The 27107-nt window shown below is 35.6% G+C and overlaps 1 protein-coding gene across 2 annotated transcripts in view; it reads right to left on the bottom strand.

The window, feature by feature from the left end:
- KPNA5 (karyopherin subunit alpha 5) overlaps nucleotides 1-25047 on the bottom strand; it is a 51007-nt gene extending 25960 nt beyond the window's left edge. For both annotated transcript variants that reach the window (XM_045865382.2, XM_045865383.2), the window contains exons 1-7: nucleotides 24834-25047; nucleotides 19471-19604; nucleotides 17736-17837; nucleotides 17518-17617; nucleotides 16400-16494; nucleotides 13095-13226; nucleotides 11080-11168 (exon numbers count right to left, since the gene is read on the bottom strand). In XM_045865382.2, the coding sequence (XP_045721338.1) occupies nucleotides 11080-11168; nucleotides 13095-13226; nucleotides 16400-16494; nucleotides 17518-17617; nucleotides 17736-17837; nucleotides 19471-19604; nucleotides 24834-24837 (656 nt within the window). In that variant the 5' untranslated portion in view covers nucleotides 24838-25047. The remainder of the gene's footprint in view (nucleotides 1-11079; nucleotides 11169-13094; nucleotides 13227-16399; nucleotides 16495-17517; nucleotides 17618-17735; nucleotides 17838-19470; nucleotides 19605-24833) is intronic.
- Nucleotides 25048-27107: the final 2060 nt, after the last annotated feature.

Genomic DNA, 27107 nt, shown 5'->3' with positions numbered 1-27107 from the left:
AGGAAAACTTCCAAACTCATTCTAAGAGGCCAGCATTACCTTAATCCCCAAACCAGGCAAAAACCCCATCAAAAAGGAGGATTTCAGACTGATAACCCTGATGAATATGGATTCCAAAGTCCTCAACAAAATCCTAGCCAATAGGATCCAACAATACATTAAAAGGATCATCCACCATGACCAAGTGGGATTTATCCCCGGGATACAAGGGTGGTTCAACATTCCACACAAATCAATCAATGTGACAGATCACACTAATAGGAGTAGGGAGAAGAACCATATGGTCCTCTCAACTGATGTAGAAAAAGCATTTGACAAAATACAACATCCTTTCCTGATTTAAACTCTTCAGAGTATAGGGATAGAGGGAACATTCCTCAAGTTCATAAAATCCATCTATGAAAAGCCCACAGCGAATATCATCCTCAATGGGGAAAAGCTGAGAGCCTTTCCCCTAAGATCAGGAACACGTCAAGGATGCCCACTCTTGCCACTATTGTTCAACATAGTATTAGAAGTTCTAGCAACAGCAATCAGACAACAAAAAGAAATAAAAGGTATTCAAGTTGGCAAAGAAGAAGTCAAACTCTCTCTCTTCACAGATGACATGATACTTTATGTGGAAAACCCAAAAGACTCCACCCCCAAATTACTAGAACCCATACAGCAATTCAGTAATGTGGCAGGATACAAAATCAATGCACAGAAATCAGTTGCTTTCTTATACACTAACAATGCAACTATAGAAAGAGAAATTAGAGAAACGATTCCATTTACAATAGCACCAAAAACCATAAGATACCTCGGAATAAACCTAACCAAAGAGGTAAAGGATCTATACTCTAGGAACTACAGAACACTCATGAAAGAAATTGAAGAAGACACAAAAAGATGGAAAAATATTCCATGCTCATGGATCGGGAGAATAAACATTGTTAAAATGTCTATGCTACCCAGAGCAATCTATATCTTCAATGCCATCCCCATCAAAATTCCAATGACATGTTTCAAAGTGCTGGAACAAACAATCCTAAAATTTGTATGGAATCAGAAAAGACCCCGAATCACGAAGGAAATGTTGAAAAAGAAAAACAAAGCTGGGGGCATCACGTTGTCCAATTTCAAGCTATACTACAAAGCTGTGATCACCAAGACAGCATGGTACTGGCACAAACAGACATATAGGCCAATGGAACAGAATAGAGAGCCCAGATATGGACCCTCAACTCTATGGTCAAATAATCTTCGACAAAGCAGGAAAAAACATGCAATGGAAAAAAGACAGTCTCTTCAATAAATGGTGCTGGGAAAATTGGACAGCCACATGCAGAAGAATGAAACTCGACCATTCTCTAACACCATACACAAAGATAAACTCAAAATGGATGAAAGACCTCAATGTGAGACAGGAATCCATCAAAATCCTGGAGGAGAACATAGGCAGTAACCTCTTTGACACAGCAACTTCTTTCAAGATACATCTCCAAAAGCTAGTGAAACAAAAGCAAAAATGAACTTTTGGGACTTCATCAAGATAAAAAGCTTCTGCACAGCAAAGGAAACAGTCAACAAAACAAAGAGGCAACCCACAGAATGGAAGAAGATATTTGCAAATGACACTACAGATAAAGGGCTAGTATCCAAGATCTATAAAGAACTTCTCAAACTCAACACCCAAAAAACAAATAATCAAGTCAAAAAATGGGCAGAAGAGATGAACAGACACTTCTCTGAAGAAGACATACAAACGGCTAACAGACACATGAAAAAATGTTCATCATCATTACCCATCAGGAAATTCAAATCAAAACCACATTGAGATACCACCTTACACCAATTAGAATGCCAAAAATGGACAGGAAAAGAAACAACAAATGTTGGAGAGGTTGTGGAGAAAGGGGAACCCTCTTACACTGTTGGTGGGAATGCAAGTTGGTACAGCCACTTTGGAAAACAGTGTGGAGGTCCCTCAAAAAGTTAAAAATAGAGCTACCCTATGACCCAGCAATTGCACTCCTGGGTATTTACCCCAAAGACACAGATGTAGTGAAAAGAAGGGCCATATGCACCCCAATGTTCATAGCAGCAATGTCTGCAATAGCCAAACTGTGGAAAGAGCCTAGATGCCCTTAAACAGATGAATGGATAAAGAAGATGTGGTCCATATATACAATGGAATATTACTCAGCCATCAAAAAGGATGAATACCCAACTTTTACATCAACATGGATGGGACTGGAGGAGATTATGCTAAGTGAAATAAGTCAAGCTGAGAAAGTCAATTATCATATGGTTTCACTTTTTGTGGAACATAAGAAATGGCATGGAGGACATTAGAAGAAAGGGAAAAATGAAGAGGGGGGAAATCGGAGGGAGAGATGAACCATGAGAAACTATGGACTCTGAGAAACAAACAGGGTTTTAGAGGGGAGCGGGGAGGGGGGATTGGTTAGCCCAGTGATGGGTATTGAGGAGGGGCACGTACTGCATGGAGCACTGGGTGTTATACGAAAACAATGGATCATGGATCACCACATCAAAAACTAATGATGCACTGTATGGTGACTAACATAACATAATAAAATTAAAAAAAAAAAGCATGGAAAAAATAAAACAAAGAGTATTAGATTACATTTTTTTAAACCATGAAAAGAATATGTTTCAGGAAGTAAGGAATACAGGGTCAAATTGAATGAAGATCAGCTACTGAGAAGAGATGTTTGTTTTGAACAGACTGTATTTTTGATCTGCAACCTGTTACAAGTATAGAGAAACTAGGTTTAAAAAAGAAATCCCTATTCTGTAGTAACCTCAGCAAAAATGGTGGAGACAGTAACTCTGGCAGCCTGTCCCCCACCCTAGAAACAACCAAAAAAACTTGTAAACTTTGTCAGAATCAACTTTATCAGAACTCTCAAAGATAGTCAAAAGTTTATAGTAACCAAGAAAACTGTTAACTAGGAAAGGGCTGCAGTGTGGTAGGAGAGATTTCAGGCAGTATAATTTACCCTTGACTGACTCCCTTCCAAGTCTGGTGGCAGTCTTGAAGAAGCAAGCTAGAATTCCCACTGTGAGTTCCTGGTTCCAAAAAGGAGCTAAGGAAACTTGTTTCCAAGGAACTGTGTTTGTTTTGATCTGTGTGGGTGCTGCCAGAAGGATGGATGCAAGGGGCTTGCCTTTGCTTTGTCTTACTGGGAACTCTTTCATTAAGATCAACAGATAAATTCTCATCAAAAACCATGGATGGGAGCCTGGGTGGCTCAGTTGGTTAAGCACCTGCCTTCAGCTCAGGTCATGATCCCAGGGTCCTGGGATCGAGTCCCACATCGGGCTCTTTACTCAGCAGGGAGCCTGCTTCTCTCTCTCCCTCTGCCTCTCCCCCTGCTGGTGCTCTCACTCTCACTCTCTCTCCCTCTGCCAAATAAATAAATCAAATCTATAAAAAAAAATTTTTTTTTAAAAAGCAACCATGGAGAACAGAAGGCAATGAGATTATATTTAAACTGCTAAAAGAAAAAGTTGTCACTTAAGAAATTCTATATCCTGTAAAACTATCCTTCAAAATATTAAAGAGAAAGTAAAAGATTCCCAGAACAACAAAGGTGGAAAAACTCAACACCAGTAGATCTGCTTTACAAGAGCAACTAAAAGAAGTATTTTAGGCTGAAGTGAAAGGACAATAAACAATAACTCAAAACCAGAAGAAAAAATAAAGAACACTGCTAAAAATAACTATATTTGATAACTATAAAAGGTGGTAATTTTGATTTGTAATTTTTTTTTTCTGTGATTTAAAAGAAATACATAAAGCAATAATTATAAATCTATCTTAATTGGCATGCACCATATAATGTTATTTTTGACAATAACTTAAAAGGGGTAGGACAGAGATGTACAGGAGCAGGGTTTTTTCAAAATATTGCAACTAAATTGGTATTAATTCAAACAAGATTACTCTAAGTTTAAGATATTAACTGTACTCGCTGGACTAATCACTAATAACTAAAAAATATACAGAAAAGGAAATGAGAAGGGAATCAATACCATATCTTACCCCAAAAGAATCAAACACAAAAGAACATAATAAGGAATTAAGAAACGAAAAGGATATAAAAGATACAGAAAACAACAAAATGGCAAAAGTCCTTCCTTGGGGCACCTGGGTGGCTCAGTCGGTTAAGCAGCTGCCTTTGGCTCCAGTCATGATCCCAGGGTCCTGGGATTGAGCCCCACGTCAGGCTCCCTGCTCAGTGGGGAGCCTGCTTCTCTCTCTCCCTCTACTTGCAGCTCTGCCTACTTGTGCTCTCTATCTCTCTTGTCAAATAAATAAATAAAATCTTAAAAAAAAAGTCCTTCCTTGTCAGTATTTATACTGAATGTAAATGGATCAAATTCTTGAATTAAAAGGCAGTGACCAGCAGAATACATTTTTTAAAAACCCCAAGATAAACTAACAACAATCTATGAGCCATCTATAATGCACTCTACAAGATACTCACTTTACTTTTTTTTAAAGATTTATTTATTTTACAGAGAGGGAGAGAGTGTGTGCAAAAGCAGGGGAGGGGCACAGGGAGAGGGAAAGAATCTCAAGCAGACATCCTGCTGAGCATGGAGCCCCACATGGGGCGCAATCTCACAACTCATGAGATCATGACCTGAGCTGAAACCAGTACTCAGATGCTTAACCAACTGTGCCACCCAGGCGCCCCTACAAGATACTCACTTTAGATTTGAAAATAAATAGGCTGAAAGTGAAAGAATGGAAAAAGATATTCCATGCAAATAGTAACTCAAAGAGAGCCGGGGTAGTATCAGACAAATACACTTCAAGTCAAAAATTATTTAAAAGACAAAGAGGAACATTATATATTGATTAAAAAAGTCAACCCATCACGGGGCGCCTGGGTGGCTCAGATGGTTGGGCGTCTGCCTTCGGCTCAGGTCATGATCCCAGGGTCCTGGGATCGAGTCCCGCATCGGGCTCCCTGCTCAGTGCAGAGCCTGCTTCTCTCCCTCTGCCTCTGCCTCTCTCTCTCTCTCTGACTTTCATGAATAAATAAATTAAAAAAAAAAAAAAAAAAAGTCAACCCATCACAAAGCTCTAACACTCATAAACTTAGAAGACGTAACAACACAGCAAAATATACAAAGCAAAAATTGACAGACCTGAAGGGAGAAATACACAGTTGTACAATCATAGCTAGAAACTTCAATAAACTGTTTTCAGTAATGGACAGAACACCTAGATAGAAGATCAGTAAGAGAAAAAGAGGACTTCAAGAACATTATAAACTAACTAAATATAAAAAGACACCCTACACAACATTCAACTCAGTAATGGAAGAATATATATTCTTCTCAAGTGCACATTAAACATTCTCCAGGATAAACCTATCATAGAGTAAATCTGATATATTTTAAAAGACTGAAATCACACAAAGTATCCTCTCTGACCACAGTGAAACTAAAAATCACTAATATAAGAAAAACTGGAAAATTCACAAATATGTGGAAATTAAGAAAACACACTCTTAACCAATGGGTAAAAACAAAAAACAAAACAAAAAAATGAGGAAATTAGAAAATATTTTAAAATAAATGAAAATGAAAACAAACATACTTAAACTTAATGGGATACAGTGAAAGCAATGCTCAGAGAAAAATTTATAGCTGTAAATACCTACATTACAGAAAGAGGATCTCACATAAACAGCCTAAACGTCCATCTGAAGAAACTACAGAAATTAGAGCAAACTAAACCCAAAGCTAGCAGAAGGAAATAATAAAGAGCAGAAGAATAAATGAAATAAAAAGTAGAAAAACACTAGAGAAAATGAACTAAACTAGAAGTTGATTCTTTGAAAAAAAAAAAAATCAACAAAATTAACACCTTTACTTAGACTGACAAAGGAAAAAAGACTCAAACTTAAGAAATGGAAGTGGGGAGGGGCAGGCGCCTGGGTGACTCGGGTGAGGGTTTGACTCTTAATTTTGGCTTGGGTCATGATCGCAGGGTCATGGGATTGAGCCCTACATTGGGCTGTGCACTCAGTCTGCTTGTCTCTCTCCCTCTGTTACCCCCTCCCCACCCCCAGAATAAGCACAGGTACACACGTGCGTTCTCCCTCTCTTGTGCTTGCTCTCAAATAAATAAATAAAATCCAAAAAAAAAAAAAAAAAGAAAGTGAATTACTACTGATTTTCCAGAAATAAGAATGTAAGTATAAAAGAATACTACAAGCAATAGTAATCCAACAAATTGAATAGCCCGGAAGAAATGAATAATTAGAAACACATAAACTACCAAACTGATTCAAGAAGACACAGAAAATCTGAATAGGCCTATGATGATTAAAGGTATTGATCAGTAATCAAAAACCTCACAATAAAGAAGAGTCCAGCACAAGATGACTTCACCGATAAATTCTGCCAAACATGAGAAAAACTGAATCCTTCTCAAACTCTCCCAAGAGATAGAAGAGAACATTTCCAAACCTGTTTTATGAGCCAGCATTACCCTAATACCAAAGCCAAAGACATCACAAGTACAGACCAGTATTTCTAAAAAATACACATGCAAAAATCTTCAACAGAATCTAGGGAAATTTAATCCAGCAACATATTAAAAGGGTTATATACTATGACTTAATGGAATTTACCCCAGGAAGACAAAGATAGTTCAATGTACAAATAATAAATAATAAAATACACATTAAAAGAATGAAGGGGAAAAAAAACCAAACATGTGATCCTGTCAACTGATGCAGAAAAAGCATTTAACAGAACCCAACACTCTTTCATAATATCAACAAACTAGGAATAGGAGCAAACTACCTCAACATGATAAAGAACATTTATGAAAAATCTGCAGCTAACAACATATTCAATGGTGAGAGTGAAAGCTTTTACTCAAGATCAGAAACAAGATGAAGATACCTGCTTTTGCCCTGCTATGCAACACTGTACTAAAAGCTCTAGCCAGAGCAATTAGACAAGAAAAAGAAATAAAGGCATCCAAATTAGAAAGCAATAACTGAAACTGTTACTATTCACAGATGACATGATCTTATATAAAGAAAATCCACAACAAAATCCCACTAGTGCTAATAAATGAATTCAACAAAGGTGCAGGCTACAAGATTAAAACACAAAAACCAACTGTATGGCTATACACTATCAATGAACAAGTCAAAAAAAATTTCATCTAAAATAGCATCAAAAGAATAAAACACTTAGGAATAAATGTAACCAATTCTGTACTCTGAAAACTAATTTATATGGAATTGCAAGGAGCCCTGAATAGCTAAAACAATCTTTTTTAAAAAAGATTTATTTATTTGAGGAGTGCCTGGGTGGCTCAGTTGTTAAGTGTCTGACTTAGGCTCAGGTCATGATCCCAGGGTCCTGGGATCTAGCCCCGCATTGGGCTCCCTGCTCAGCAGGAAGCCTGCTTCTCCCTCTCCCACTCCCCTTGCTTGTGTTCCCTCTCTCGCTGGCTCTCTCTCTGTCAACTAAATAAAATTCTTTAAAAAAAAAAAAAAAGATTTATTTGAGAGAGAGAGAGAGCATGCATGAGCAGGGGGAGGGGCAGAAGGAGTGGGTGAGGAAGACAGAGGGAGAGAGAATCTCAAGCAGACTCTCACTGAGCACGGAGCCAATGCGGGGCTCAATCTCACAACCCATGAGATCATGACCTGAGCTGAAATCAAGAGTCAGACACTTAAGTGACTGAGCCACCCAGGCACCCCAATAGCTAAAACAATCTTGACCAAAAAAAGAAAACTGAAGGACTCACACGTTCTGATTTCAAAATTTACCACAAAGTTACTGTAATCAAAACAATATTGTACCATTCAATGAGGAAAGAATACTCTCTTCAATAAATTATGCTGTGATAAGCAAATGCCCTCACATCATTTAAAAAAATTAACCCAAAATGCATCAAAGATGCAAATGTAAGAGCTAAGACTATAAGACTCTTTGAAGAAAACATAAGGGCAAATATTCATGACCTTAGATTTGGCAATGGTTTCTCACATACAACACCAAAAGCATAAGCAACAAAAGGAAAAATATATATAAATTGGATTTCATCAAAATTAAAAACTTTTGTGACTCAATGGACACTATCAAGAGTGAAGACAGCCCAGAAAATGCAAAAAAAAAATTGTAAATCATTAATCTGATAAGAACATATTCAGAATATATGAAGAATTCTTACAACACAGCAACAAAAAACAAGTAACTGAATTAAAAATTATTCAAAGGACTTAATAGACATTTCTCCAAAGAAGATAGAGCTATAGTCAACAAACCCATGAAAAGATGTTCAATGCAAATCAAAGCAAAATGGGATACCACCTCACACCTACAAGGGTGGCTTAAATCAGAGTAACATAACAAGTGCTGGTGAGAATGTGGAAAAATTGAAACTCTCATACATTGCTGGTGGGAATGTAAAATGGTGCTGCTGCTATGGAAAATAGTTTGGTGATTCCTAAAAAGTTAAAGATAGAGTTGCATACAACCCAGCAATTCTTTTCATAGGGATATACCTAAAAAGAATTAAAAAGTACTGTTCCAACAAAATCTTGTACTTGAATGTTCAGAGGAATACTATTTAATCAAGAGGTGGAAAATAAATGACCATCAACTGATGACTGGGTGAACAAAATGTGGTACATCCATACAACAGAATGTTATTCAGCCATAAAAATAATGAAGTACTCATACATGTTATAATATGGATGAACCTTGAAAACAATATGCTAAGTGAAAGAAGCCAGATACAAAAGGTCACACAATGTATGATTCCATTTATATGAAATATCCAAAATAGACAAATCCATTGATAGCAGATTAGTGGTTTCCAAGAGCTGGGGCTAAGAGGAAATGGGACATGACATCTTAATACGTATTGGGGTTTCTGTTTGGAGTGTTAAAAGTTCTGGAACTAGATAGTGGTAATAGGTACAAAACACTGTTTAATGCCAGTGAATTGTACATTTTAAAATAGTTAAAATGATAAATTTTATATGTATGTATATTTTACCATATACAAAAAAAATCTGTTCTACAGGTTTTCCTATAGTCTTTGAAGGCTCCTAAAACCATAACTCATTTAGAAATAAAATAATTACATTGACTTTCTATATCAGGGGTTGAGAAACTTTTTCAGTAAATATTTTAGGCTTTGTAGGCCTTTCTCTGTAGCAACTATTCAACTCTGCTGATGCAGCAAGAAAGCAACCATAGACATTAAGTGAGCAAATGGGAGTGACTGTGTTCCAATAAAAATTTACAAAACAGGAAGCAGGCCAGATTTGACCTGAGGCCTGTAGTTGGCCAAGCTGTGTTGTATACTATTCTTTATCTGTATTAATGAGGTTATTATATAAATTAAAGTCAAATTAAATTAAAACAACAAATGTGTCAGTATATGAAATCGACAGTAAAAGATTTACATTTGCTGAGAGATTTACGTTTACTGCAGTTATGTTTACTGAGAATCAAATGAAGTAGAATAAAACAAGTTAAAACTCCACTCAAACAGAATTGCTAAACCATACATTAATAGAAATTTTACATTTACTTAAGCAATAACTAAAATGTGAATTTCAATGTGAACAACAGATAATCCATAATCTTAATCTTAATAAAAGCCAATATCTTTCTCCTTTTGCCCAACTAAAGTGAGAGCAACTGGTAGCTAAGTTGACATAATTTCTTTTTTACTACTTTTCTCAATTTGTTAATGAAACTTTCAAATTTTCTAACTTTTTAAGCCTACTCATTTTCTGAAATTTATTATATTTGTAACTAGCACAACATAGCTGAGTACTTTTTCTCCATTACAGCTTTATTTTTTAGTTTGGTTTCTTTGGTCATGATTAAAACTCCTTAGAACATTTAAAGGAATTAGAACTAATAAATGCTTACTTACTACTTCAGAAACCATTACCAACTTGAGATATTAACAAATAAGAAAATGAGACAGAGAGCACAAGTAAAAAGAAACAAAGTGCTCAGTTAATCTATGAACCATATAATCAGGCCAGAAAAATCTCAAATTGAAAATTTAAGAGATACTTTTAATAGTATGAATTTCAAAATAACTCTGAACTCTAAATCAGTATTTTCTTTTACAGCTCAGCTAAATTTTCAAATACTGTGGAACATTAACTTTGAATAAACCCAAAGTTAATGACATTATAGCAAGTGGTTCAGTGGCCTGCACATAGTTAAGTATTCAATGTTAGTTGAGTGAAATGCTGTGAAATCACTTGGTCCATGGAAAGTTACTCTCTCTAAAAGAATAAAATATCTTTTGCAAACTCGTAACTAAAAATTTATTCTTCCTTTCAATTCTTCAGCTTGAAGAGAATGGCTAATAGCGTAGAAATGATAAAATTTTCCTTTTAACCATTTCCTCAATTAGTTTTTTCTTTTTCACTACTTGCCAGTAGCATCTAGTCTAAAAAAAAAGTCCTCTTAGTGAATGTTAACAAAGATGAATAAAGGAAATCTACCTTTCAAATAATTTTACGTATTTTCTGTAAAGGTCCTTACATTATAGGGTAACTGCTTTTTTAAAAAGTGTGTAATGTATTTGAAAAAGAAACTACTAGATAAATCATTTAATTATAATTCCAAAAGAAAAATGTCTTATGATCTTTGTTCTCTGAACATTTCAACATCAAATATAAAAACCTGATATCCTAAATATATCATCTGTTCATGTACTAAAGATTCCCTTCTTCAGCAAAACTTAAATTTTTATTGTACTAAAAACTACTACATATCCTTATTTTGTAGAATTATTATTTCAGCACAGTAAGCATCAAGTACACAATAAAGACTGTTACGTATAACTTAAGAAAATATAAAAGAAACGATAAAATTGGAATTTTTTTGTTCGCTTTACCTACCTTTAAGTTATTGCTTTTGGAGATACAGCTAAACATACCCCAAATTTAAAAGCACCACTGAAGAACATAATTGTGTATGTAGAATTACAGTGTAGAATATATAGTTTTCTTCTCTAAAACTAGTATTAATTTGTGATAAAGTACTTACTCTAAAAGAGGTGGAAGTATTTCACAATTCAAAACAAAATCTCTGCATTCTGCATTGTCACCAGCAATATTACCAAGTGCCCAAACAGCCTTAGAAAAATGAGAAAAAAATATTCTGTTACAATATCTTAAATAAGATGCTCTCTCTTAAGAATGAGATTTTAGTACAAAATGAACAAAGTAATAGTTTCCAAGATGTTAAAAAAAAAAAATGCTAGTAGGACAGTAAAGAAAGTTTAAAAGTACCATTTACTAATATTTTTAACCAACTGAAGGATAGGGCATTAAAATTTCTTCATTACATACTAGTGAAATGTTTATTCTGTTCAACAAAGAGATAGTCTGTCTACTCTGAATCTACATGGAAAGACAAAATACATCAATCTAGTGAATTTTGCAATTATCTATTCTAGAGGTTTGCTCCTATGCCAAGTAATCCACTCACTGGGAAGGGACTCATTTGTAAAAGAAGGGAAGGAGAAACAAAATACAGGAAAGTGAAGTAAAGCTACTACAAGAATTAGCTTTGATTGATCTCTGAAAATAAGTTTAGAATCAGTCCAGGTTCATTATAATTTTTTAAATAATTTAGGTAAAATATCGAATTACTCACTTACTAAATTTCAATTAAATGACAAGTTATGCAAAATATCATTTCATTATATGCTCACTTCAAATTTTTCAAGTAAGTGCAAAAGTAGACATAAGTTACTTTTTCAATTGGGAAAATTTTAACATTTAAAACATGAGTTAATAGGGGCGCCCGGGTGGCTCAGTCGGTTAAGGCTCAGACAGTTCACTCGGCTCAGGTCATGATCTCAGGGTCCTGGGATTGAGCCCCGCATCAGGCTCCCTGCTCAGTGCAGAGCCTGCTTCTCCCTGTCCCTCTGCCTGCCTCTCTGCTACTTTGCTCACTCTCTCTCTGTCAAATAAATAAAATCTTAAAAAAAAAAAATTTTGTTAAAATTTTTAACATATTTTTAATCTAGGCCTAAGTTTATTTTCTATCTTTTAAGAAAAATCTTTTACAAGACAGGCGCCTTAACCAACTATGCCATAGAGCCACCTTAAGGAAAGTCTTTTTAAGTAATGACATTTCTCACCCTGTGAAGTCTAACATTCTGTTGGTGGGGAAATTAGTATGTATAACTTCTTTGGAGGTCAACTTTGAAATACATAATAAGAACTTGAAAAATTTTTCTTTTACCAGGGTTAAAGTCATTTTTCCTAATGAAATAATCAAGACACACATACAGATTGATAATGATGTTCTTTGTAATATTAATAAGCTAGAAATAACTCTAATATATAATTGAGGAATATATAAAAAATTATGGTTCATACCTGGCTAGATAATGAGTAATCAGTAAAATTTTCTTAGAAGAATAAATAATGCCATTAGAAAAGGCTCCCAATATCAATTAAGTGGGGGGAAAAAAACTCCGTGTATATATATATATAAAACTAAAACAGATGAATGTATATATATAAAATATATATAAAACTAAACAGATGAATGGAATGGTAGATCAACAGATCAATTTGCCATAAAAATAGTTCAAAACAAAAATACCAAAACATTTTATTTTATTTCATTCGTATAAAGTATATGTGATTACATTTTCCCTATGAGAATTTATGTCTATTTAAAAACAGTTGCATTGAAAATAATGTGATATTTTAAAAAGAAACAACAAAATAATCTATGCACATGCAAAGAAAAAGGAGTCAGACCAGCCCAGGTTTAAAACTTGGTTCAGCCATTCACTGTGACTTTGGGTAAATTACTAACTTTCTGAGTCTCAGTATGCTCTTTTATATGTAGGAATAGTAATTTCTGATACCTGAGATCACACTTACAGAGAACCCAGGATTATGCCTGAGACAGTTCATTCTGGCTTCCTTCTAATTTGACACTGAAGAGAAATTACTACATTTTAACAAATGCAATGCACATGCAACTCTGAAGAGAACATTAAAATCTAGTAAACATAACCATTCAAATTAGAAACATACCTGCTCTTGCACATCTTCATGCTCTGAATTAAGAAGTTTGATAAAAATTGGAACAGCCCCAGTTTCAATCACTACCTTGGTATGCAGAAAAGTTCCAGATGCTATATTAGTTAATGCCCATGCAGCTTCAAACTAAGGAAAAACAGAAGCAGAATAAATGAAAGCACCAACGAATTGTCAGAAAGAAAGGGAAGAAGAGAGGGAGTAAGGAGTTAGCGGGACAAGCCTGAAAGAGTGATTTATGATTAATAAGATTAATCAGATTTCATAAATAAAACCCCTTAGTTTTAAAAAAGGACTCAATTTGGAAAAATAAAAACTGAGAAGAATATAATGAAAATTTTCAAAATCTTGAACAATAAATGAACATATCTGAAATTATATTTCCCAGAACTCCTAATGCTTACTATTTAGTGAGCCAGGTGTCCTAAAGCAAGCAGTTTAAAAATAAATGAGACACTACTAATAGAGCAATAGTACATTTATGAACTTAGAATCGTAAAAGGTACTTTTGTTTCCTTAGGGATGGATCATCTAGTTCCAACCTCCTCATTTAAGAAATTAAGAAAATTAGAAGGCCAGAGACTTAGATGATTTGTTCGAAGTCAAAAAGTTCACTATTAGCAAAGCCACAGGCAGGACTTGTATTCCTGTAAGCAGCAGAACCTCTGAAAAGCCACTCATGTCAATCTACTTAAATTTGGATATACTTAAATGTGATGGATTTGTAACAGAAGAAACAGAAAATGCAACCCATGGCTCCCAAACAATAAACTAGCGAATAACTGAAAATGATCTACAAATCCACAGGCAAACTAAAGAGTGACTATAACTTTAAAAATATTTGACATAGGGGGCCTGGGTGGGTCAGTCGGTTAAGCGACTGCCTTCGGCTCAGGTCATGATCCTGGAGTCCCGGGATGAGGTCCCGCATCGGGCTCCCTGCTCAGCGGGGAGTCTGCTTCTCCCTCTGACCCTCCTCCCTCTCGTGCTCTCTGTCTCTCATTCTCTCTCTCGCAAATAAATAAATAAAATCTTAAAAAAAAAAAATTTGACATAGACAACTCTTCACATGAAAGGTACATATCACTATGATTAATAATATAAAAACACATCCAAAACCATTACTGAAAGGCATGAAAAGTAGTTCTTATGTGTAAGACTAAATTTTTAAGGGAGGAATTTATGTTAAAAAAAAAAAAAGACCATAGTACTAACCAATTATAAAGAAACAAACTAAAGAAGAATTAAAAGTTTACTCCATAAAATTCTCCTAGGTATCCCCAGGAGAAAGCATTAAAGAAAAGTGGTGAATTCACAAGCTGACAAAACAGATAATTATGAATAAAAGGAGTGATATGAGTAAGTGGGGAATTGCAGCAAACTAGAGAGCATGACTATGATTTTTCTAAAAAAAAGGGAAAAAATGGAAGTAACTTTCTAAAGTGGGGGGGGGGGGGGGCGAGGCACAACTATTCAGCCCCACTAGACCTTTACTGTGTGGCAGCAATGCCAACTCTTCTGATTTGTCAAAAGGCGGCAAAAATCTGGATTTTCATATGAAATTCTCCAATATTTTAAAGGCCAATATCTAATTCACATTTTTAAAACATATTCAGGACAAACAAAACTCGTTTGTAGGCCAATATGGCTGGTAGGCCATCCGTTGGGAGATCTCTTCGACAGACCAATAATCTGAACTAACATATTTTATATGAATGTGGGTAGTATGGCAAAGCTATAGCTATCCCAAGACCATACTGTTGAATTTCATTAAGTTTTAACTTCAGTGATTAATAAATGCCAAAGTCCCCAACGTTCTTCTTGAATACTCTATGCTTTTTGCACATGCTGTTCTCACAACAATTAATTTTCCTCTTTTCAGGTTCATCCAGAAAAGGTTCATCCTCATGACTAGCCACACAATACTACATTTGTGAAGTTGTCTTCAACTTCCCCTACACAGATGAGTTATTACACTGTGCTCCTAAAGCACTTTGTTTATAGTTCTGTTATAGCACTAAGCATACTACGGCATCACAGATCTGTTTACATGTTTGTCTTTCCCAACAAAGAGTGAAGACTGTCTGCAAAGGAAAATATTTTAATTTTGTAATACAATGCCTTTACACACAATATATGGCTAAAACTAACACTCAATTTTATTTATTCATATTTACTCATTTCCACTTTCATTCATTTAGAATTAAAAAGCCAAATAATAAACTAAATATCAGGAGACCTGGGTTTTAGTCTGGACTTGGGGCTTAAATATGAAGCAAATGGACTAGAAGTCATGACCTCTAGCCCTTACTGAGCTAACACCTAAAGACTTTGAAAACTAATGGACAGTATCATTATATATAACATAAAGTGGCTTTTTCCTCAGACATCCTTATTGTAAACACTCTCAAAATTTTTCAGCATAAAAATCATGATAAGTAATATTCATGTGTGCAACACATTCCTTTGCTTATCATCTAAAATGTGAGGAGCTTTCCCAAATTACTCAGATCAGTGGAACACTATTCTAAGTTGTAATTTCAACAACTATTATTCAAATACCAGTAACAATCTTCCATTAATGACAACAGCACTGATAAACTATGTGCAGGTCTTGTGCAATTCCTGATAGATGTAATTCCACACTGTATTCCTACTTAAGAATATATATAGCAATGAAATCAGGAAAGCAATCTTTCTTTAAAAAACAATAAATATTTGCAAACTTCAGTAATGTACTGTTAGCAGCCAATTACTTGGAAGACATAACTGACACTACAATATAACTGAGAAGTAATGCTCATTTGGACAAATCTAACTTTGGTCACATTTTATTGACCAAATTTAGTAGATTTTATTGATTTCGTTTTTTTGGGTTTTTTGGTTTTTGGTTTTTTCCAAAAAAAGAACTAATCAGACTAATGTCTTAAAAGGTAAAAGAGTTTATATTAAAAAGTTACAACTCTAATTAACTAAGAGCCAAAAAAAATTTACCCATTAATATTTTAATTTGAGGTTTTCTGAAACGAAAAAGTTATTAAAGGTTGGCAACTACAAAATTTTTATTAACATTACGAATGACTTTATATAGCTTTCCCAAAATTGTTTTAATGAAGTAACAGTCCCTAGAAAAAACTAGCATTGCAAACATGACTAAGGCAAGACAGGTGGCACTACCTTTTCCTTTAATTGCCAAGTATTTCCTGAATGTTTACAATATATTTAGTATTGCAGAAGTTCACTAGAAACTTTAATCATATGTTATTTCTGGAAAGAGATTAAGAAAAAACTTTAGAACTCACCTGTAAAGTACAATTTTCATTTCTTTCAAGAAATTTCACAAATCTCTGTACAACTCCTGGTTTCTGTATAACCTGATCAATTGGTGGATTAGGTTCTAAAAATTAAAAAAGAATTAAGTTATTACATACACAAAAAGACAATAACCTGGTCCCTGTGTCAATTAACAGGATGCACAAAATAACTCTTTCCTAGGTTTCAATGACCAAGTTTAAAAGACTTAGGTGGATTTAACTGAAGTAAACAAATGTTCTCATAATTGCAATGTTTACTGAAAAGCAAATTCTTTTTCATTAATCACAGTAAGAAAAATTTTAAAATATTTTCTACACAAATATTTAAATACTGTAAGTTGAAGGCTATTTAGACTGTCATCTTCACAACATGGAGTATTTCAGCCTAATACTCAAAACACCAACTGACAGATAATCTTCCCCCTAATCTTTTATTAGTATACCCCACTTTCTCAGGGATGTCTCCTTACCTATCAGCCATTACCTAATGCTTCTCAGCCAAATGATATTCTATTCTGTCAGGGTATCATTCTATTCTGTCGGGGTATCATTCATTATTCACAGAAATACTACTGAACTATATAGGATTCTTCATAAATTGTCATGAAATGCAGAGGGCTTTTGAGAATCATAAAATCTCTAGGAAATTTTAAAACAAAGATATGCAAAATTAAAACCAAGATATTTCAGCTACTGGCAATCTAAGTATCTATCAACAACTCTTCCTTCTCTCTTGGCTTCAACAAAAAGTATGCTCCTGTGGTTCTCCAGGAACTTCTCTGTTAGTATTCCCTATTTATATAACAAAAAGGATAAAAAAAGACTTCTTTTAGGGTTCCCTGGCTGGCTCAGTCAGTACAGCATGTGACTCCTGATCTCAGGGTTGTGAGTTAAGCCCCACACTGGGCACTGGAGCCTACTTTAAATAAATAAATAAACTTTATAAAAAAATAGGCCTTACTTACAAGTGTATTTTAAAGAAAAATTAAGACCTACTGACTTACTGACAATGAAAGTGTCTTAAAATAAAAAATATCTAATAAATAAAACTCTATTACAGAACCTTTTAATATCAAATAAGCAAGCATATTGAAAATAATTCTTGCCTTTAGAAAGCAGCTTTCTAAATTTCTGTGTTGCTGTTAGCTGCTGATCAGCATTGTTAGAAAAAATCATCTGAACCATATCTGAGGTGATAACTTCTTCCTAAAACATAGAAAATACAACTTATCATTTAAATATTTTACATGAATAATTGTTGCTATACCTCCTAGTTCTGAAACATTGTTTAAGTATAATTTGAAATACATTTTTGTATATCTACCTCCGGAATGGGCACAGTGGAACTGATATCCGGATCCTGGATAGGACTTTCTAGCATAGATTCATCATTTCTGGGCAAAGAGACATTTCTGCGTTTGAACAACTGTAATAAAGAGAAATCACTTTATACACTGGGCTTTCCATAAAACACTGAATTCCCATAGACTTATATTTTTCATTTAAGTGAACAAAACAAACTGATCATTTAAAATTCTAAATATTTAGCATTTCTCAATGACTATACCATGAAGACCTAAATTATCTTTGAGAAGTTAAACTCTCCTGGTTTGGTTAGCTCTTACCTGCAGATTGCTTTGGGTCATTCTTAATCTCAGATCTTTAACAATGGCTGGTCCCATAAGTGGAGTACACATTTACATTTTATAGCATTTGAAAAAGCACATATGTTCACACTGGTATATGAGAAGTCTAAGAATTTTTCTAAGAAAATCTTAATAAAAAAGCAAATTAGTTACATGGGAGAAATACTGTGGTATATTAATAAACACATATCAGATTAATAAGGAATAGAAAACTCTGAGGAAATATGGCCCTATCCGTTTTATTTCAGTAATGAATAAAAATTAAAAAAAAGAAAGAGAGGAGGAATGAGGCACAGTGAGGTCACTGAGTGGGATTTATGGATACATTTCCTATATCAAAATAGAGAAGAAAAAAATCTGGTATATTCCTTTTGATCGCTAAAGAAATACTGCTCTTCTTCAACCAGTATACAGTTCTTTCTAATCATTCATTCAACAGATTTTTTTTTTTTTGAGTCCCTACTATAATAAAGTAGGGACTGTGCTAGATACTGTAGATAGGGAGATGACGAATCATATTTCTAAAACAGGCCCTTCTCTACTTTCATCACTGCTAGTTCTTTCTACACATCAGTTTTTAATTCATGCACGTGAGGACTACACCCTCTTAATTATAAATACTTCTAAATTTAAGTATATCTTGGAATGAAAAATATTGAGATGCACTCTTTGAACTGTTTTTCTATTCCTTATGTCACATATATAAAGTTCAAAACAGAGAAGGCTAAGAGAGCTAGATGGCTGATGAGACTATAGAAGGAATAGTATGAGTAGCATAGGAAGAGGACTAATTAACTTCGGAGCAAGAACTATGAAAACCACAAAGCAACAAATGAATACAATGTTTTTGGCGGGGGGGGCAAATTTTACAAGGACAAATGGAAGTGATCTACATAGGCTCAATAGTAAAAATTTCTTAACACTGGGATAAAATATGATTAACATAAAGGTTTATCAATAAAAAAGAAAAGCTGTTCTCTTCAGTGATTAAAAATAGCACAGGATTCTGATTCATGAATTACTCCTGGAGTCTAGTAAATTAAAGAACAGATTTATTTATATTCAATTTTCTAAAAATACTTTTTCATTTTAAATTATCTAAAAATAAACAATAATAATGTAACTTCTAAAATCTATATATTGGGGCGCCTAGGTGGCTCAGTTGGTTAAGCGACTGCCTTCGGCTCAGGTTATGATCCTGGAGTCCCGGGATCGAGTACCGCATCGGGCTCCCTGCTCAGCGGGGAGCCTGCTTCTCCCTCTGACCCTCCTCCCTCTCATGCTCTCTGTCTCTCATTCTCTCTCTCTCAAATAAATAAATAAAATCTTTAAAAAAAATAAAAAATAAAAAAATAATACAATCTATATATTGATGCTTCTGTGTTAAACATTTAAATATTTTAAAACACCTACCTGCTCTTCCCTTTTTTGTTTTCGAAGCTGTATTCCTTCTTCTTCTCTTCGTCTACGCATCTCTTGGGGATTTAGGGCTTTATTCTTGTAACTTTTCATTCTATAGTTATCTTTCCCTGGGCTAGCCATGGCATCTTAAGGTTAGGAAAGAAAAAAACAGATACTGATATTCTCAAAACAACATGAGATGTTTACTAGGAAAATTAAGTTCATGCTTACTACTTAAATAGACTGACAAAATCAATTCTGAAAATTATGTACAAAGAATACATTTCCCTCATTCCCATATCAAAATTGGAGCAAAGTGACCAAATATTTTTGGACTAAACTATCAAACAAATAATAGATTTTGGTCTAAACACAGATAAAGTCATTACCCTAACTTCACTGATTTTAAGATGCACTCCCCAATGCCTGGTGTTTTAACCTTTCTGAAGTGGGATGCATCTTAAAATCACTGTCAGCCAGGATATAATCAATCATGAAATAGGTGGGTAAAAAACTTCTACAGCTCCTGGCAAGATCAAAAGATAGCCAGAGTGAAGTATCTTATTTTCAATGGAATATGATCTTAGGCTTCAATAAGCATCCCTCAAATATTTTGGGGGGCCTGGCTTCTTTAATTTACTTAAGGTGCTGTCTTCAGACCTAAGGCTGCATAGGTCATGACTTCAGTCATGACTGCAAAAATAATCTGCAATACTAGGGTATATTTCTTTTTAAATACTGAAATACCTGTATACTTTATTTTAAGTAATTTTATTATAAATGTATTTGAAAACATTAACATTTATATAAACATATTCTTATAAGTATATTTATAATATTTTATATAACATTTTACATTTAAAATAATAAGACAATTTTACTTTTAGAAACCAGAGAGAATGTTGTGATCAATTAACACTTAGGAAGTAAACAGAAGAAAAGGAAAGGCTGGCATTTATCTGCCATCTCTGATGTCGAAGATAGACTACTGAACTCGTAAATTATACTCTAAATAGTAAAGTACACTAAAACATATGCATTAAATCCTGAGAGAGCATAGAAGAAATAGCAACTAACTGTGCCTTAGGGAGCTCTGATGGTTATCTTAAAAGAGCAAGAATTTGTCAGGGAAGAGGATGCAAAGGGAAAATCGGGAAGGAAGAAGCATTTCAAGCAGAGGGAATATATGCAAAGGCAAAGGGTTCTTGCAGAAGACTGGCATAAACACAAAACAGTAAGAGATTAAGCGTGCCTAAACGAGATTTGTGGGAGAAAAGGCAGGAAGTAAAGCTAGAAAGGTAACTAAGAACACATATGGTTCCTGCAATCAGGTTGAGAAATTTGGATTTGGTCCTAAGTAACAATTAAAAAAATTGAAAAGAACATTGTTTCAAACTTTGATGATGAAGACCTGAACTAAATTAGCAGCTGCACCGCGACTGGTTGATTTCTGAAACACTGCAGAAATTGATTCAATAAGAATTAGAGACCAAATAAATGTAAGGAATATGTGGTCAAGAAGAAAAAGGAGATTAGGATGACTCCTTGGTTTTTAGCTTGATCTATTTCAGTATGGCAACAAAATAAGCCAAGACAGGAAATAAAGATGGAGTATCAGAGTGATGGTTTTGTTTGATTGCCTGCTTGTTTTTGAGATGAAAACAATGAATTGTTTTATTTTTAAATTTTTTAAAAATATTTTATTTATTTGTCAGAGAGAGAGCAAGAGATGGAAAGAGAGAGAGAGCGGCAAGCCCAGGGAGAAGCAGGTTCCCTGATGAGCAAGGAGCCCGATACGGGACTTGATCCCAGCACCCTGGGATCTCGACCCAAGCCAAAGGCAGATGCTTAACCGACTGGGACACCCATGTGTCCCTATTTTTTAATTTATATACAGTAAAAAAAAATCACTCTTTTGGTATAAAGTTTTATGAATCTGACAAATGCACAGGCATAAAACTATCACAATCAAGATACAGAACAGCTCCATGACCCCTAAAAAACCTGGTCATGCTGCTCCTATTAACCCCTCTCCCACCCTTAATACCTGGTAACCACTGATTGGTTCTCCAGCTTCACAGTTCTGACTTTTCTTGAATTTCACCATAAATGGAATAATAACAGTATATAGTCTTAAATTGGCTTCTTTTATTTAGCAGTGCATTTGTGAGATCCATACTGTTGGCATATATAAATAATTTATTCCTTCTTCTTGTTGAGTAGTATTCTATTGCATAGATACTCCACAGTTTATCCATTCATTAGTTGAAGGACATTAAAGTTGTTTCTAGTTTAGTGCAGTTATGAATAAATCTGTTATAAATATTCATGTACAGGTTTTTGTGTAAATACAAGTTTTCATTTGTCTCGGGTAAATATTTAGAAGTAGGACTGATGGATAACACGGCAAGTGTATGCTTCACATTTTATAAGAAACTGCCAAACTGCAAAGTATTCCATCAGCAATGTGTAAGACTTCCTGTTGCTCTATGCTCTGCCTACACTTGGTATTGTCATATTTTGTTGGTAATTGTAGCCATTCTAATAGATGTATAGTAACTTTCATTTTAAACGTATTATACTTATAAAATAGGGCACATACAAGAGATTAAGACCTAGGACGGTTAAAAGTATGGGTCAAGGGGCACCTGGATGGCTCAGATGGTTAAGCGTCTGCCTTTGGCTTGGTCATGATCCCAGGATCATGCTCAGTGGGGAGCCTGCTTCTCCCTCTCCCTCTGCCTGCCACTCCCCCTGCTAGTGCTCTCTCTCTGTGTCAAATAAAATCAATAAAACTTAAAAAAAAAAAAAAAGTATGGGTCAAAACTCAGGATCATCCAAGATCATGCAGAGCTATAAAAGAAAGATGGCCAAGGGAGAAATCCTGAGAATGTTTGTTTACCTTTGAGTGGGGTAAAGGAAAGAACAAAGGAAACCAAAAAGAAATAGGTGAGAGAATCAGAAGAAAGTAAGAATCATGAAAAAGAAAGGAATTCAGAAGACAAAGGAGTATTTCATTTGTAGTAGTACTAAAAACAAGCCACTCAATTTATTCATTCATTGATTCATCCAGCAAATATAAGTGCCTACAATAAGCCAAGTACCACATGAGGCATAAGATTTGATAATTACTGGTAAAGATAGGGAGAAAAATTTCATTAGTGGTGGAGCTAAAAGTAGAATGGAATAGGCTGAACACTTCAGAATGATTTAAAAAGTATTTTGTGCCTTTGAATCTAACACATGTAAATTCTAGCAAGTAAAGTATATTTATAATCAACCAAAATCCTTCCTTAAAGTATTTAATGAGTTGATTTCAACAATACTGTGTGGACCTACAAATACTTATCATTAGAAACAGTTCAATCTAACTTTATTAGTAATAACAATGTTCAGCATTATTCCCTAAGTATCTCATACATAAAAATTCTGTCCCATTAATAAGAGGTTAGGCTCTGGGAAGAGAATAACAGAGATGAGTTCATTGTAGAGCAAACTGGGCTTCAACATTAGTTGTTGAATTATGCTCAATAAGTATAAAATATTTTAGCAAAATGAAATGTTCACAGCAATAAGCCTCTTAATATTTATCACCTACATTAGACTTTTCCAGGCCATTGGCCTCTAACAGCTTCTGATCACATATCCTCATGTATGCAAAATATATTTGTGCATTCATCTTCAATGTTTATTTATATACAAGTATTACTAATCTAATAATCTATCCCATTAAAAAAGTAAAGGAGGGCATGTGTTGTGATGGGCACTAGGTGTTATACACAACTGATGAATCGTTGAACACTACATCAAAAACTGATGATGTACTATATGCTGGCAAACTGAACGTTAAATAAATAAATAAATAAATAAATAAATAAATAAATAAATAAATAAATAAATAAAATTAGTAGAAAATTTTTAGAAAGGAATACTTTTAAAAGGTAAAGAAACAAGTTTTAATATTTTCTCCCCATACCTGATTCAATTACCTTCTGCCTCCACAACCTACACACTGGACACTTCTTCTAAAACCATTACTCTAGGTGACCACATTAAAACCTTTAATATAAATATGTTAACCAAATAAAATCTACCCCCAACAACTCATATATCATTTGTTCCTTTTTCTGATGTAGTACTAACTTATTTAACACCGGCATCCTCACTGCAGTTGCTTTAAAAGGGACATAAAGTCCAAGAAAAATCATCTCTAAAGGTGCCTGACTCAACAGGATTGTTCCCTTTTCTGGAAAATAACTTTAAAAGACCGTATTTCAAAGGTTGCTATCTCATACAAGTTATTTTAAATATAAGAAATGCTATTCAGATACTTCAAATCCGCAGCAGAGGGATTTTTTTCCTTTTTCAGTCAAAAGCTTATTTTTCACTCAGCTCTTTCAAAAACTGTTTTGAGGTTGGGAAAGTAACTGGAATTCTAACTTCTTTTAGTATCTATTAACGGAACTTCTTGTGTCTCTAAAGACTCCATTTCCACGGCTTGGGTGCATATTAGTACAATTATACATCGGTACCAAAGTGCTGACTAGAACCCCTACAACCAAACAAGCAGTACTTAAAGACAGAAAGGGGAGAGCTGTTTCTTGTTTACCAAGGAAGAAAGTCGCTTTATGAATCACTGAGTGTAATTAAGAGACATCAAATCAGAGGTTTAAAAAAATTTTTTTTAAATGTTTTAAAAGCCTAACAGTAAATGCTGATGTCGTATTCTTTTGAAGTATCACTATCCCGTTTCACAGCTTTCAAACCCTTCATCTCTTAGGCATTACCGAGGAAACACTTACTAAATTTTCATCTTGGAAGGGAGCTGACAGGCTATTAGAGAGAAGCATCTAACCCACCCCTGCCGGCGTCCACACTGAGCCTTCCCAGGCACCTGCTGGCGGAACGCGACGGTGCGACAATTACCACCCGCCCCAGGGCCACCACTGCCGTAGTCTGGACACTGTGGAACTTCTAATATGCTGCGGGACTCACACAGACGCTGAGTCCCAGGAGTGCACGGCAACATTTGACAAGACCGGGTACCGAGAACAGGAACCACCAAGGCGCGGAGAAGCAGAACGGCAGGAGGATGAGCTCGGCTGCTTAAGAGGCTCCTTCCGAGGGCCAGCCTGGCTGCCTGCGAGGATCTGTATTCCCCGCACCTTCGCGTCAGCAAGGACTAGGTCCGGCTGCCACGCCCCCGCCACCGCGGTCTCCCTCAGGGGAACCCGAGGAAAAAGACCTGGCAGCATGGCCTGGTCCTCAAGCCTTCGCAAGGAAAGGGGTAAATAACAGCGGCCCCTGGAACCAGTAACTCCCAAAGGGACCAAACCCGAGGTTCACCCAAACTGGCCTGTGTCACTCCCACTTACCCATTAATGTGGCAATACGCGGTGTCTTAACTTCCCAGCTCCCGGTTGCGGCGTCCGCTGCAGGTAACAGTGGGGTCGCCACTCCGCCCCTAGCGTTGAGCGTAACGACAAGGTTCGCCACTCAAGATGGCGGCTACCTGCGCCCCTTCCCCGAGACCCCGAGGCTCGGCTCCCAGAAGCCCTTGCAGGCGGCGACCGCAGTGGTGGCGGCTGCAGCTGCAGCGACCGGCGGAGGGGCGGAGAGAAGCGAGCGCCCCAGCTCCACCCACCGAAGGAGGAGCCGGCCGCTGCGCTAACTCCGGGATTGTAATAGGGCGCGGTCGCGGTGGCAGCGCTGTGTCCTACTGCCCTACTCCTCTGTGCGAGCTCTCGTTCATTCACTCATTCGTTGGTTTAGTTTGTTTATTCGGTCCTACAAAATAGTACTGATGGAGGGCCTAATCTGTGCTAGGCACTGTTTTAGATATTAGAGCTGCTATAGTGTAAACAACGGAAAAATTCCAACCTCGTGGAGCTTTACAGAGGCTCTTTCCTTCTTCAGCTGCTTTAACCTCTTCCTGTACGTCCTGCTCATTTGTTTCAAGTTTTTCAATTTGCCATTTATTTAAAATTTGGATTCTATAACATCTGTGGATTTTTAACGAAAAGGTAGTCACTGATATATGAAATTAATACTTCCAAATAAAGAATTCTAAATTATTGTAACACACATAGCTTTGTAATCCACCCTGGAGTTCAACAAACAGCATTGAAAAGAGACTATCTTCTAGAATATAGAAGATAAAAAACACATGATTCCTGCCCTGAGGAAGATCCTGTTTTCTATCTCCTGTTCTTTTTGTTTTCTTTTCTGAGAAATTTCTTGGGTTATCTTCCAGCTCTGGATTTAGATGGATAGATGATAGAGATAGATAGATAGATAATAGATAGATGGTAGGTAGATAGATTCTGCTATTGTATTTTTTAATTCTGCTGTTGTATTTTTAATCCCAAGAGCTATTTCCTATTTTTGATTCAGGAATTAAATATCTTTTTTTTTTTTTTGTCTCTCTGAAGATATCGATTGTAGTTTCCTTGAAGTATTTTTTTCCCCTTCATTCATTGTCTCTGATTCTTCAGAGTGTTTTTCCTTTTTGATCATTTTTGGTTTTCATCTTTCCTGCCACAGCTGTATTCTAAAGCCTGGTGATCTTTGAGTATCCATTCATATTTAAGAGTGAGACACTAAAGAAAACTATTGTAAACTTGTGTATCAGCTGATTGTTTACTTGCCAATTGTTGCCCTCCCTACGGAGTAATAACATGGGATCTTGGCTGTTTCATTGGAGGACTTTCTAAAAGCCCTTATCCGTAGGTCTTTTCTCTCAGACCAATGATTTTCCCTGGAGAAGAATTTTCTAATCTTACTAGAAGGCACATATCAGACATCAGAATGTGATGGGGGAGGGGGATGGCCTCATAATTCAGTATTTAGCTTTCACTATTCCCCACTTACAGTCCAACACCTTGACACCCCCTCCCCCCAACTCTTAGCTGTGCATTTCTGACTTAATTGCCTTTCTGGTTCGTCTTCTTCATGAAACCAAACCTATACCCTTCTGTTTTGGAGGGAAAGATCAGTCACTTGGCAACCTGGTAATGGAGGAAATCTGGAGGTAGAGTGCTTACTCCTTATTCAGACTTTTCAGCAAAATGTTCCTCTTTTCAGGCCCAGTTTTAGTATGTTTTTTAGAAGTATCTGGTCTTTAATTTCTGAACATTTCCAGAATTCTGGTGTATAAACCGATTTGTTTTTGTTGACTTCTCTTAGGCAAGTTAGTTACTACTCTTCTAGCTTTCAAATGTTATTAAAATCTCATTAGCATTTATTTTTATTATTTTTATTCTGTCATTTTAATAGATTTTGAGAGGCAGGGAATATAGATGTACATGTTCAGTCTGCCATATTAAACCACAAAATCCCTAACGTATTGTACATTATCAGATTATGCCACTCTCCTGTTTAAATATTCCAATAGTTTTCTACAAGAGCCTACATGATTTGGCCCCTGTCTTGATATACCGTGGCAGTCAGGCCCTAGGGTATTGTGTACTCGTGTAATGTCCTAGTACCCGTCATAGGAATTCATTCTGAAAATTCTCAGAGCCTTGTGTCCTCTAGTAAATTTAGAGTCATCACCCTGAACCGAGGATGCAAAAAAGACTACGACTCCCAGAAAACACTACAACCCAGACCGGCGTGGAGCAGTGCATGCCGGGAGTCTTTTCCTTCCG

Source organism: Mirounga angustirostris, unplaced genomic scaffold (genome assembly GCF_029215605.1).
Source record: "Mirounga angustirostris isolate CCGP_5_RB_7025 unplaced genomic scaffold, mMirAng1.0.hap1 SCAF_8, whole genome shotgun sequence".
NCBI lineage: Eukaryota > Metazoa > Chordata > Mammalia > Carnivora > Phocidae > Mirounga > Mirounga angustirostris.
This window is presented reverse-complemented; position numbering and strand designations above follow the sequence as displayed.